Here is a 12,738-nt window from a genome sequence, read left to right on the forward strand (position 1 = left end):
AAAAAACAAAAAAACACACAGAGATTCACACACGCTGACGTAAAGACACAGATAAACAAACATAAACATTGATATACAGTATGTTGGTGCATAGTGGAAATATTGAAACAGGAAAGATATGCCTTACGTTGTGTGTCTGCCCCAAGTATGGATGTGTTTATTTCCTTTCACAGCGGTTGTGTACATACCAAACGGTTGTTATCCCAAATCGTCCTCTCTATCTCACTTCCTCTGCTCTTCCCTCCCTCTTCTGTCTGTCCCTTCCTTTCCTGTATCTCTTTCTCCTCAGCTGTGTATTTTAGCAAGTTGTCAAAGGGCAAAATCCGAATAAGGCGTTTTGTGCTATGCTTATGAAGCCGTGGTGCCTCAGCACAGCAAGAGAAGCAACATAAAAATTCACCATCACCATCTGTTCAAATATTTGTTTTTCGTTCAACATGAAACACTTTTCTCCATAGATACCAGCTTTATTTCCCTTTTTTTTTTTTAAGGCAGGTTTTGGTTTGTTCCCATAAAGTCTGCAGAGGGAACGTAGTGCAGCACAAGCAAACAGAATTCCCCAGTATTCTCCAGTGGGCTTTTTAATGCCCCACCTTCTTTAACAAAGCTTCGTCCAAAGTTTTTGTCTTTCTCTTCTTTTCTCCCTCTCTCTGCTTCTCAATCTGCCCTTGTTCTGGTCTTTCCCTCCCTGACTAGATCTTTTCTTTCTTATTTTGTTTCTTTCTGTATCTGCTTTCTCACTGTGTATGATGACTTTGTGCCCTCGTAAAGCAGTAGTTCGCTTTCTTAGAGTAAGATGAGAGGATCGATACCACTCATGTGTCTGTCCATCAAGTATAGGGCTAAAGCCATGGTTAGCTTAGCGTAGCACAAAGTCTGGAAATGGGGGGGGGGCAGCTAGCCTGGCTCGGTTCAAAGGTACGCAGGAAGACTCCCGAGAAACTGTGCGGCACATAATAACCTCAGAAACTGCAACTTCAGATTTTATACATGTTTAAGAAACAAGTTATAAGGTGTGACTTAGTATAGACAGTCTAATCTAACCCTTGGCCTGGAAACAAACAATCCTATTTCCCAATATGTTGAACTAGTCCTCTAAGTTTCCAAGATTTCCTTGGCACTAGTACCTACTTTATAATCCTGAGACCTAGCTCTTTTAATAGCAAACTGTTTTTCTTTTAGTTCATTCTGGCTACAAGTAGAGTTCCTAAATGGTGTTTTACAGTCAGATGTTTTTAAGTTGAGTTTGAGTAATTGTAAATCTAACAGCTTGTTAATTTGGTTTGACATACACCCACCCACTTAGAAGATGTGTCATTAAGGCTCTTTTTTTTAGGGAAATATCCAAATACAGCTGACTGTGTACTCCACTTAGTTACTGTACTATTGCAACGCCTGTCAAACGTTCTGTTCTAGCAAGGCTCATATGCAGGTTTCAGTGATAATGACGGCAGATTTACCACTCGAATTCTTAGTCAAGTTAGTTAGTTGTTTTGAAACGACTGGTCTTGGATTTTAGACAGAGGTAGACAAATGCAGGCTTTTCATTTTACAAGAATTACAACTACCTAATTCTGATAATGAGTTGGTTGAATTTGCTGTGTCCGACTACCTTTATAAATGTTTCTGCCCGACTTGTTTTGAAGTGAGAATCTTGTAAAAAGGATCTTAAATATGCACTTGATGGCTAGATACACGATATTGCGCTAAAAAGTCTAAAACTGCATGTCCCATGTGGAAAACAGAGAAGTTAAAAAACACCATTGTTCTTGTATTGCAGTGTAGGGGGGACACGAAAAAATGTGAGATGGGTTATGTCATTCTTGTGGTTGCTTAGCATGCGTACTTTTTTTTTTTTTTTACCGTATTTTTTCACTTTTAACATTACAAGAGAAACGGCTTTTCGGACGAGGACTTAACCAATGTGTTTAGCAAACGTAACGCCATCTTGGGTCATGTTTGCCGGGCTTGCCTACTCCCCCAAATCCAATAGAGAGCAAGACAGACCCACTTATCTAATATAGTAGCATCCAGGATCCAGGAAGTACTGCAGAGTAACCGTGCTGTCGTCAGAGGAGCTTTTCAACCTGTAAGCTCACAAACTAATGTACTTCGTTAATGACGTGCTTGGTTACTACTAGTTAGCCAAATATGCTAAGGACTGCAGCTGACGTTGGAGCAGATAAACGCACTCGCACCAATTTAATCCATTTTTTATACTTTTGCTCTTTTGTTTTTCATTTTGTAAACATCAGAAAGAAACAGACACCAACCCAACACTCTTTAAAGAGTATCATGGCCAGCATTCCTTGAAGCAAGAGACAGTATTTTAGGCTAAAATCACCCCATCTGTCTCCAGATGTTTGTCACTTATTCCCTCAGTTGAACTTGAACTCCCTTGGTAGATAGTTTGGCTTGTTTTACAGAAAGAAAACAAAACACTGAATCAACTTTTTTTTTTTTTTTTTTTTTTTTTTGCACTGCGGTCAGACTAATGTCAGTACATATCCTCTTTCCCCTGGGTGGATTTTGGTATTTGGAATTCCTAGAAAAAAAATGATGGAAAGTACTCCGACCACCTTCTTGTCTGTGGCGGAAAAAAACACCAGGTGTGTGTGCGTGTGTCTCTCTGTGTGTTGCTGATGAGTGGATCAGTGGACAGATGTAGCAGTGGTCTCAGGCATAGGTTACTACATCGGTATGTCTCTCCCGGGTTAGGAATGTTACAGTCGTGGAGGTAACTTATTTTGAAATGATCCCAGCCCTGCAGGAATTTACCCTGCAGGGGTGTTAAATGTAAATATACACTCAATTGCTAGTATCAGGTACACCTAGGTAACTCTAATGAAGTAAAGTCCAACAGTCCTGCAAAAAAAAAACCTCCTTCATGAAGGTTATAAAGTTCATTTTTTGTTGAAACTGTTTGAGAGAGATGTTGATTCAACTTTATGATCATTTTTGAGGCTGCAGTTTGTGGTGCTGATGAGTTTTATTGCATTATACAGCCTACCCTCAGTACTATAAATGAGGTGGACAAAATAATAGAAACACCAGTCGGTATAAGGCAATACAATTACTAGTTGAATCGACACCTCCCGAAAACAGTGAGTGGTCCGGACTTCGTGTTTCCATGCTTTTTTCATATATTGTCTGTCTTTTATTTCCTCTTTAGGGCCCAAGCGATACCTTATCACAGATATATTGGTACTGGCGTGTCAGCCAAGTGATAATAAGAAATTGCAGTACAGGTATTCTGAAGTTATGTTTGAGGTACTATGGAATCAGTTTGACAAAAAAAACAGTCTTACCACAGTGTCCACTTACTACCCTTTTTCCTTAGCTTTCAACCACATTTCTTCCTCAGCCGATCCGGTTTGTTCAGTTGCTATCACGTAATTTCCTTTCATATCTGGCACCACAGACGGTGTTTTAACAGACACAGGGGTTACAGAAGCCCCTCCGTGTACAACTACCTGTTATGAAGTGACCGAAGTTCCATGCTTGGGAACAGGCGATGTGGTTTAAAGCTCTAGAAAAAGCTAGTAAGCAGACCTGTTAAGATGCTTGTGTCAGACTACTGTTGCAAGACCAAGAATTAACATTAATATTAATATTAATATTTTAGATTTTTTTTATTGTTAAGTATTGTGAAGTATTTAGTATTTAGACTGCATTTTTTAATATGTTTGAGTCTTATTTTCAGTGTCCCAACTTTAGAATACATAGTTTATTTGTATTTGTGATCCTATAGTTGTTATTGATAATAACTGGTGTTTACCATTTAAAGCTGACTATTAAATTTGCTTTTAGTGTTGTGTGTTATCTTCATAACTGTGAAATGTCACACTCGGTACGTATCTTGGTGGCAACTATTGAATAACCAAATATAAGAGATCCTTACTAGAAATGCTCATTTACGTTACCTCTTTATGTTAAAAAACAAATATCGATAGGTAGTGTTACCAGATTTTTTGCACTAGGCTCTCAAATATCAATTTCGTTACTGGTCTGAAAAATAGTATCAGTAGGGCTCCATACCGTTTTTTCTTTGCGTAAAAGAAATGTGCTATACACATAAAGTTTACTCACTTATTTACTTAAATGCAAGGACAAACTCCTGACTCCACACTAATGGCGATGACAGGGGCTTTAAGGCGTATTGACCTACCTTCCTCCAGTATGTGTTGGGGTTTCTGTCATAAAGCCGTGGCTGTTTCCAGAGTGCAGCGATGAGTGAAATGAGACCTGTCAATCTCAGCCTGGCACCTAAAAGCCATTTCACCATCTGACAAAGTCTACTGACACAATGTGGGAGGATGTGGTTTTGTTTAAGTATTTCAAGGAGGTGAGGATTCGGGTACACAGGTGTTTTAGCAGCGTTTAAGCTTTCAAAGCAGAGTTGTGTTTGGACTACTTTGTGTGTGAACTGTACACAGAATTCATGGGAATGGAAGAAGCAAAGACAGATTTATAGTATTTTTTTCCATGATGGATTCATCTGCCGCCTTTAAGCAATTCAGTTTCTTTGAGCAGAAGTTTGACAATAAAACATGCTTTGCTTTTGAAGGAAGGTGGAGTTTATGGAAAGTGTACTTGTGCTTTGACCTTCCCACACTATGGGGGGACCTCCTCGTCCCGGGATCATGTGCCTCACATTTTCATATTTCTCTGCTTGAAGAGACCAGACATAGATAGCCATCTAAACACACACGCGGTCGTCCTCCTCGACTGTGTTTGAAGTGTTGGGCAAGTTGAAAACACCTCTTCCTCTCAGCATCAGAGCAACACAACTGCATAGGTGTTTGTTTGTGTTTTTGTATACCAGTACATTTGTATTTGGGTATGAAGTGACACAAACGGTAAAGAACAGCGAGTCGGACGGAGAGGTACTACGCCGGGGTTAATGCAGTGAGTGGGCAGAGGGCCCAGCCCTCTGTAGAATAACATTATCTAACCCAAAACAACGGGGGAGCGGGGGAGCTGGCCCACACAACCAGGCCCAGCTGTGCAGCCGGGGACGAGAGCCAAACCAGAGCTTGTTGAGGCCAAAGAGCAGCGCTGACACTCAGCCAGTGGAAGGCAAATGACTGTGCAATGCAAGACAGGACCAGAAAGAGTTGTACAAAATTTACAGGAAGGAAAATAAATAGGTTTTTCTCAGTCATTTTTCAAGGAAAAATGCCAAACACTGAAGGGTTCAAGCCTTTCAAATGTGAGATTTTTCTTACTTATTTATGTTAGTGAACTGAGTATCTTTGGGTTTTAGACTAATAATTGGATAAAACAAGCTATTTGAGAACATCACCTTGGGCTCTGGGAAATGATATATTATCTGATCTTTTTGTTATAGCCAAAACAATACGACAACAATAAATAATCAGCTTATTAATAGATAAACAAAATAGTTTGTGGCAGCCATACTTATAGTCAGTGCTGTTTCAGTCAACAACTTTGGTAAGGGTCAGCTGTACTGATTGGTGTTGATGTGGTAAACTTCATCGACAGTATGTGCCATCTAGTTTGAATGAAATACACGCAGTTATTTAAATATACCTTCAGGTCAAATTCTGGTTCAAACAGGCACCTGCGTAATGTAATGTGAAATGGCGCACTGAAGTGTGAACTCTTATAAACATGTGTTATTGCGTGCCTCGTCCATTAATGTAAAATTTGTCCTGAGTACCGCCCAAGAAAAGCTGGGGTTATTCAACTCATTCTGTGTTTTGGAACAGCCAGAGTAATTTTGAGGCAGGCCGATGTATTTCATTAATCCACACAGTAGTTTATGCTTTGGTTTAACAGTTGGGAGCATTAAAAATATCCGAAGCTTTAGATTTCCACTTTTAATCCTGTTCATCCAGCTGTGGGGTATGGAAACTTCCAGCGTCCAATTTGTGCTGCAGAGCTGGAGCTCGGTGAGATTGGCTCTGGACTGGGAATCTGCCCGGTGCACGCACGCACGCACAGGCAGGCGGGAGGGGAGGTAGAGGGAGTATTGGTTGACATCTGTACCTACCGCATGGGTCAGTCATATCCAACGTTGTGTCACAATGCGCTGCAGAAGAACCACGTTGCTGTGCTTTAAAATTTAAATTGTGAGGGATTTGTCCCGTGATCTGCGTCCAGGTCATCCAGTAAAGCAGCATGAACTTGGATGGAAATACAGTGTTGCCCTTCACAATATTACATTGTCACTCAGTAAGGGAGGGGTTGAGCCAATTTTATGTGCTCTGCTGCCGTCTACTGGGTTAAATAGAAGGTTACAACTGTTGTCAACATCTCAGTCAGCCTCTGCAGTGAACTGACTTCAAGCTGAATGAGCATGTTAGGATACAGCGACACTAACAAAGTATAGCCTGACCATGGAGGCCTTTCAGGTTGCAGAATTGTTGGAGTGCTAAAGACCTATCGGTCAGTCATCTTCTAATCTCTCTTTGCTGATGTTGTTGCCGGTAGATGATTATCATATGGATGATATGTAAATGAAAACACTGCATGCCAAGATTGTTAATCCTCTGCAGTAACGTTTTCAGCCACATGATGGAGGTAGCAGACACACTGACGTACCATCATCAGCTACAGGAGAAGGACATCTAAAGTGACATGTTTATGCTACAAACCTCTTTCTGTACCAGAAAGGAACAGGAAATCAAAAATATATAGATGCAGACAGGCAATAGTCATGGTTTTTAGGAAAAAAGGGGCTTGAACCTATAATGTTACAGGTTACAAGTTGCTCTTCATGGGTCATTTATGAATTATATCCGCCGCTGTGTGAACATAAAGCTGGGCATTGATGTAAATAACATTTGCGCTCCGCGTCCCCTGAGTAAAGAACAGTGGGATGCAATGATGTTGTGGGCTATAAAAGGCAGCCGAGGCCTACTGAGATTGTGGCTTATGGCTCAGGGAAAGACGATTTTGTTTTCCTAATCACACTTTTTCTTTTTCTTTTTTTTTTGTATTACACATACCATACAAGCATTTTAAAGATAATATTAGTGAGCTTACAAAAAAGTCTTTAATTAATTTCCCCTAGGTTCCCTCATGCACTTCACCCAACATGGCGTGCCGACTATTTGTGTGCCATATGAAACCAAAGTCCCTTGTGGCTCGCCTGCATGCAGCCCTGCCCGCACACGCTGACCTCCCCTCACTGTCGCGTTGTGTAGCTCAGGACACATCTGACAGCAGAGTGGAGTCAAAGAAAGGATGAATCAAGAGACAGAGGATGTAATGTAAAAGGGGAAGACGGATATAGAGTATTTGAGATGTTAATTATTTTGGGAAGAGGATGAATAGGTTTTCCTTTGTCTTGGTTCATAAAAGCTTGGAGCTCATTTGTCTCAGACTACCAATCCCACCGGGAAAAGCATGTATATTTTACTTAGAAAAGCCAACACTAATGCTGATGCTAATGCAGAATTGAGAATAAGGCATTTTGCAGAGCTGTCTTAAGTATAAATAATCGTGAGAAGCAGTCGTATAGAGCTAAAACAATTAGTCGCTCAAAAATGAAAAGTCACCCATTGTGATAATTTTTCAATCATTTAAGAACATTCCCAAGTTCCAGCTTGTTCCACTTATGAGGATTTACTTCTTTTCTTTGTTTCATTGTATAGTTAATTGAATATCATTTGGTTCTGGACCGCTAGTCAGACAAAACCACACGGTTGAAGATGTCATCTCTGGCTTTAGGAAATTATAATTGTAATTTTTTACCGTTTTCTGACATTTGCATTTATTCATTTGGCTCACGCTTTTGTCTAAAGGGACATAAAAAACAGGGTACAATCGAAGCCAAAGCAGATCAGCGAGAAGCCGCCGAGGATTTATTTTTTCATTATCCGAATGATTAATTGAGAAATAACAGGCGGATTAATTAATTGATGATGAAAGAACTGCTACTTGCAGCCTGACAGTAGTGTAGTTCAGCTGAGTGCTGGTCAAACTCGGGCACAGTGTGAAAGACACAAGTTTTTGCTGTACAGCAAAACTCAGATAGTCACATAGGACAAATAAAATCAGCAAGCCCTTAGATTTTTGGCTTTTTGCTTGTAAAATGACTTGAATTATTAATTGATTTTCAAAAATAGTTGTTGGTTTTCTTAATTTTCTGTCCGTGGACTAATGGATTAAATGACTGATTGATTGTTTTCAGCTCTATATAATGTGTTTCTCTTAATATTGACAACCAACAGTTTTTCCTTAGGTAAAGCCTATCGATATGATGTAACATTTTGGCAACAAGGTGCCTATTTTTTTTTGTAATTCTGAACCAGATTTGGCATTTGCATCGCTCCAAGGCGACCACAGCAGAGTGAGACGTCCTCAATCAGTAACTTGCAATTAATAGCACAAGTAAAAAAAATCTGAAAAACCCGCAGGAAAAATGTGCACCGATGCCACAGTGTTGCTTCAGTTGAATTTCCAGTTCCAGTGAAATATGGCCTACTTCTGGCTTCCGCTGCTGCTCTCCCTCACTGTGTTGACCGGTCGCCTCGGTGCGTGCGCTCTCTCTCGTTACCAGGGAGACAGCGAAACCGTCTGGAGCCAATGGACACGATTTTCGTCAAGCAAGTGAAGGAGGGAGGCCCCGCCCACGGAGCTGGACTCTGTACAGGTACACACAAACACAGACACACACACACACATATAACACATATAACACATGCACGCAGTCTCTACGAAGATCATTGCACTCCATCTGACAAATAGCAGATTTTAAGATTAACTCTGACTGTCTCGCATCTGACCTCAAAAGCCCGTCTGATGCCAAGATTTCTTCACGTCTGTACTGTAGGTAATTCCACTTCCTTGTAACCTGCCAGGAAAAACAGAGATGAGTTACAAAATAACAGATGGATCCTTTGTGGGAGGTTGAACAAAGTGTAATATGCACACTGTTATTCCAACCTTACCTTGAGCCTGTTTTTCTACATCTCCCACTTTATGTCTCTTACTAATCCGTGAATCGTTTTCTAATTTTAACGGATAAAAATACTCAAATTAACTCCCTTCTGGTGGAAAAAAATAACCAGCTCCTGTTAATTTGCCTGAATTGGAGGCGACAGCTGAAGCTCTCCTATAAGCATTATTGCCAAGTTAGCACTCTGTATTACAGGAAATGTCATTTGGCCTGGACAAACCCTTTGAGCTGTGTGCTTTTATCTGTTTGCTCTCCTCTCCTTCCTTCTCCTCTCCTGGGACGGGGGAGTGGAGTGTTTTCCCACAATTATTTCGTTTCTCTTCTAAACCCACCTCGTCTCACTTCTTGTAAGATGGCCATCTTCAAAAAAACTTGAATGGACATGGATCCTAACATGAGGTCCTCCAAATAAACAAGTATTGGTATTCTGCTTTGATCTAAAATCAGATGTGTGTTTGTGCTGGAAGTAAGCAACTCCAGAGTGGTTTACTTGGTCAATAACCGTATTGACTGCACTCCAGATTATTGTCCTGAACACATGAGTTCACAGACCCAGTGATGCAGAGTTTGCCATGTTGCTGTTAGCGGTAAAGAGAGGGCTTGTAATTTACTCTCTAATTCTGTCCAGGGGACCGTATTGTGAAGGTGAACGGAGAGAGCATCATTGGAAAGACCTACTCGCAAGTCATAGCCTTGATCCAGAACAGGTAAGGTCGCCATTACTCTTCGCTTAATTTCGTGGTTCACTTTAAGCAAGGCTGGATTACCAACCGGGCAAAACAGGCAAATGCACAGGGGCCCCCAAAGCCTCTGGTTTACGCCACATCATTTGGGTCTACGTAATTTGAGGAATTGAAAATTTCTTAGAAATTTGCACCGGTAAAATACAGTATCAGCTGCGATGGACTCTCCATCCTCCAACTTGTGACCCCAACCTGTGGCAAAATCTAGCCTGAAAACCTTTGTTGTTTAGGTTTATATTGTTTATCATGTGTTTAGTTCATATTGCTCTGATTTGTTGGAAAGTTGCGTTTAATCAAATTGCTTTAATTTTGTTTGTTGGTCATGCAATTTACACAAAGAAAACCTCGAGCAAGGTAGTACTATTCCATCACAGGAGAGCTGGAAGACTGCAACCAAGAATTGTTTTCATTATCAATACATCTTAGTTATTTTCTTTAATATGAAGTCGGTTGTTCAGTGAATAAAATGCGAGAAAGTAATGAAAAATGCCCATCATTATTCCCACATTTTCAGATGTCTTGTTTTGTCTGACCAACTGTGAAAAACCCCTAAATGTTGATCACTGTCATAGAAAACTGGGAAATTAGGAAATATTCACAGAAGCTGGTACCAGTGAATTTTATTATATTTTTTTCGCTTAAAAATTGGCGCAAGGGCTTGATTAGTTACCAAAATTGTTGCAAGTTAATTTTTTTTGTCAATAAACTAATCAACCGTTTAATTTGTAGACTAGAGGTTGGTTTCTGGGTGCTTGGGGAAATAATAACGCTGCCATGTATATAGAGAGAGTCAGTTGGGAACCAACAACATATTTTTGCCCCGGGGCCTCCTAGGAGCTTAATCTGTCCCTGATTTTACAAGAAATATGCAAAGTGAAAGCGCGTAAATGACTCAGATCCTGGTTCCCAAGATCAAATCTCTTCACTACCATCACCCCACTGCATGTTTGTGGCCTGATAACAGAAAATATGAAAATAACAGAAAATAAGACGGAGCCATTGTGAAGCATTCTGGGGAAATTCACCCAGTGTTGCAGAGAGAATTGGTTCCTTATCATATCACCAAGTATACGTGTAACATTCATTCACACCACATTAAACTGCTGCTTTTGATGGTCATTGAGAAGGGTTGTGAATTTCCTCTGTTTGAGCCCTGTGTTATAACAGTCTCCCATTCTCTTTTTTCTCACTTTAACTCTCATGCTCTCATCCCCCACCTCCTTACCTCTCTCAGTGATGCCTCACTGGAGCTCTGTGTGATGCCAAAGGATGAGGACATTTTGCAACTGGTAAGCATTTGGTCATGAGTAAATATTGTACTTCAAAACCCGACAATGAATTGATCCGACTAGCGGGTATTGTCTGAGTATCCAAGGCCTGATAGATCTTATTCCTCTGTGCCACAGTGCTCCCAAAACTATTAAAAAACTGTCCAAAAACTAAAAAACACATCAGTGAGCCACAGTGTGCACAGGGGGACATGTCTGATCCAGCATAGACCCCCCCCCTTGCTGCTGTAAATACTCACTAAAGCACCAAATGTGTATTGATCCGTGGCCGAAAATAGTCCCTGATAAATGAACTATTTAGTCCTGTTTGAGTAATGTTTGCTAAAAACTACGTTGACCAGCTCCTTGAGGAAATTGTTCAACCTTTTTTTAAGAAATGAAAGCATGTATTCGACCACTACACACTGACCAACACATTTTTAGTCTTGGTCTTTTCATGGGAAAAAAAAACACAGAATATCACTTATCCCGGTGCAGCTAATTCTCATCCACCCATTACTGCTGTACAGTGTCTTCAACTTAAGCGCAGGTTGCCAGATATGGTTGGTGAGCGCAGGTTTTGGTCTTCGTCTCTGTGCACTAGCAAAGTTAACAAAGCTGACAGCATCACTGTGATGACAAGACTTAAGGATGCTGCATACAGTCACTATACTCAGGTGTTGTTCAACAAAGAATTGTTCCAACATGTAACGCCCCCTAATATAGTGAATTGTCACTTGTTTATGTACAGGTTAAACAATCCAGATACAACATGTTAATCGGTCAGCTTCAATGGTGTGGGCAGGTGTATTTTTGAACATGGACTGGAGCAGGCTAACTGTTTCCCTTTGTTTACAGGCGTTGTGCTAAGCTAAGCCAAACAAGTCCTCACTCCAGCTCTGTACTTGATGCACAGACATGAGATTGGTGTTTGTCTTTGCATCTCTCGCTCAGAAAGAAATCGCATAAGCATATTTCCCAAAATGTGAAACTATTTCATTAAGCTCAGAAAAAAATTCTATGAAGCAATACCCACTGTTTGACTCCCAAACAAAGATAGAGAGAAAGTCTTGACAAGCTATCTATCGAATCCTTTGCCTCTGCTGGATACAAGCTTGAATGATTCATAAACATCTCATTGGACTTTCCAGACGGGATTAAGTGGGCAATTATTTGATAATAAAATTTTTAAAGTCAGTCAAAATATGTGGCCCAGCGTTGAAGATCACAGGTTTCATCAATGCAAGAACATGGCTGATCTTGCTATTGTATTAATCACACCCGTGAGGGAGCAGGGTTAGTTTTGCTAAGCATTCACTCATGCTGCCAGTCTGTTTCTTATCTTGACCACAAAGACTGGTATTTCTTCTCTCATGTCAGGTTGATGTGGATATGGGTGGGCTGGGTTTTCGAAAACTGTTAACTTCAGTTTTCCCTGAGAAAAGTGAGGCACAGACCCAGACTTCACGCCACGGCTCCACACCCCCCTCTTCCCATCACGCTGATGAGCTCACTGATGCAAAGAGCCAGGCCACGCCATCAGTCAGGGTCCAGAGCCCAACAGACGATAAACAGCGCCAGGCCACGTCAAACCAGTTGCCACACGTTATTCGCCTCTGTTTGGGAAATTCTCTCTAGGAGCAGAGAAATGATTCAGATCCCAGTGTGATGCTAAATTCCACACATAGCTTGTTAGCTTGGCCGCAGCTTAGCAGAAGCCAAAAAAACTAGCTTTTGGCATTTATGAATGACTCCGAGCACTAACGAGACTGAGGGATTGAAAAGAAGCAATTAGCCA

The 12,738-nt window shown here is 40.8% G+C and overlaps 1 protein-coding gene across 4 annotated transcripts in view; it reads left to right on the forward strand.

Moving 5' to 3' along the window:
- The window catches only part of LOC120789724 (rho GTPase-activating protein 21-like), an 85,157-nt gene that overhangs the window by 48,233 nt on the left and 24,186 nt on the right, over positions 1 to 12,738 (forward strand). For all 4 annotated transcript variants that reach the window (XM_040126662.1, XM_040126663.1, XM_040126661.1 and 1 more), the window contains 3 exons: positions 8,531 to 8,623; positions 9,558 to 9,636; positions 10,907 to 10,961. In XM_040126662.1, the coding sequence (XP_039982596.1) occupies positions 8,531 to 8,623; positions 9,558 to 9,636; positions 10,907 to 10,961 (227 nt within the window). The remainder of the gene's footprint in view (positions 1 to 8,530; positions 8,624 to 9,557; positions 9,637 to 10,906; positions 10,962 to 12,738) is intronic.

Source organism: Xiphias gladius, chromosome 5 (assembly GCF_016859285.1).
Source record: "Xiphias gladius isolate SHS-SW01 ecotype Sanya breed wild chromosome 5, ASM1685928v1, whole genome shotgun sequence".
In the NCBI taxonomy this organism is placed as follows: Eukaryota; Metazoa; Chordata; class Actinopteri; order Istiophoriformes; family Xiphiidae; genus Xiphias; species Xiphias gladius.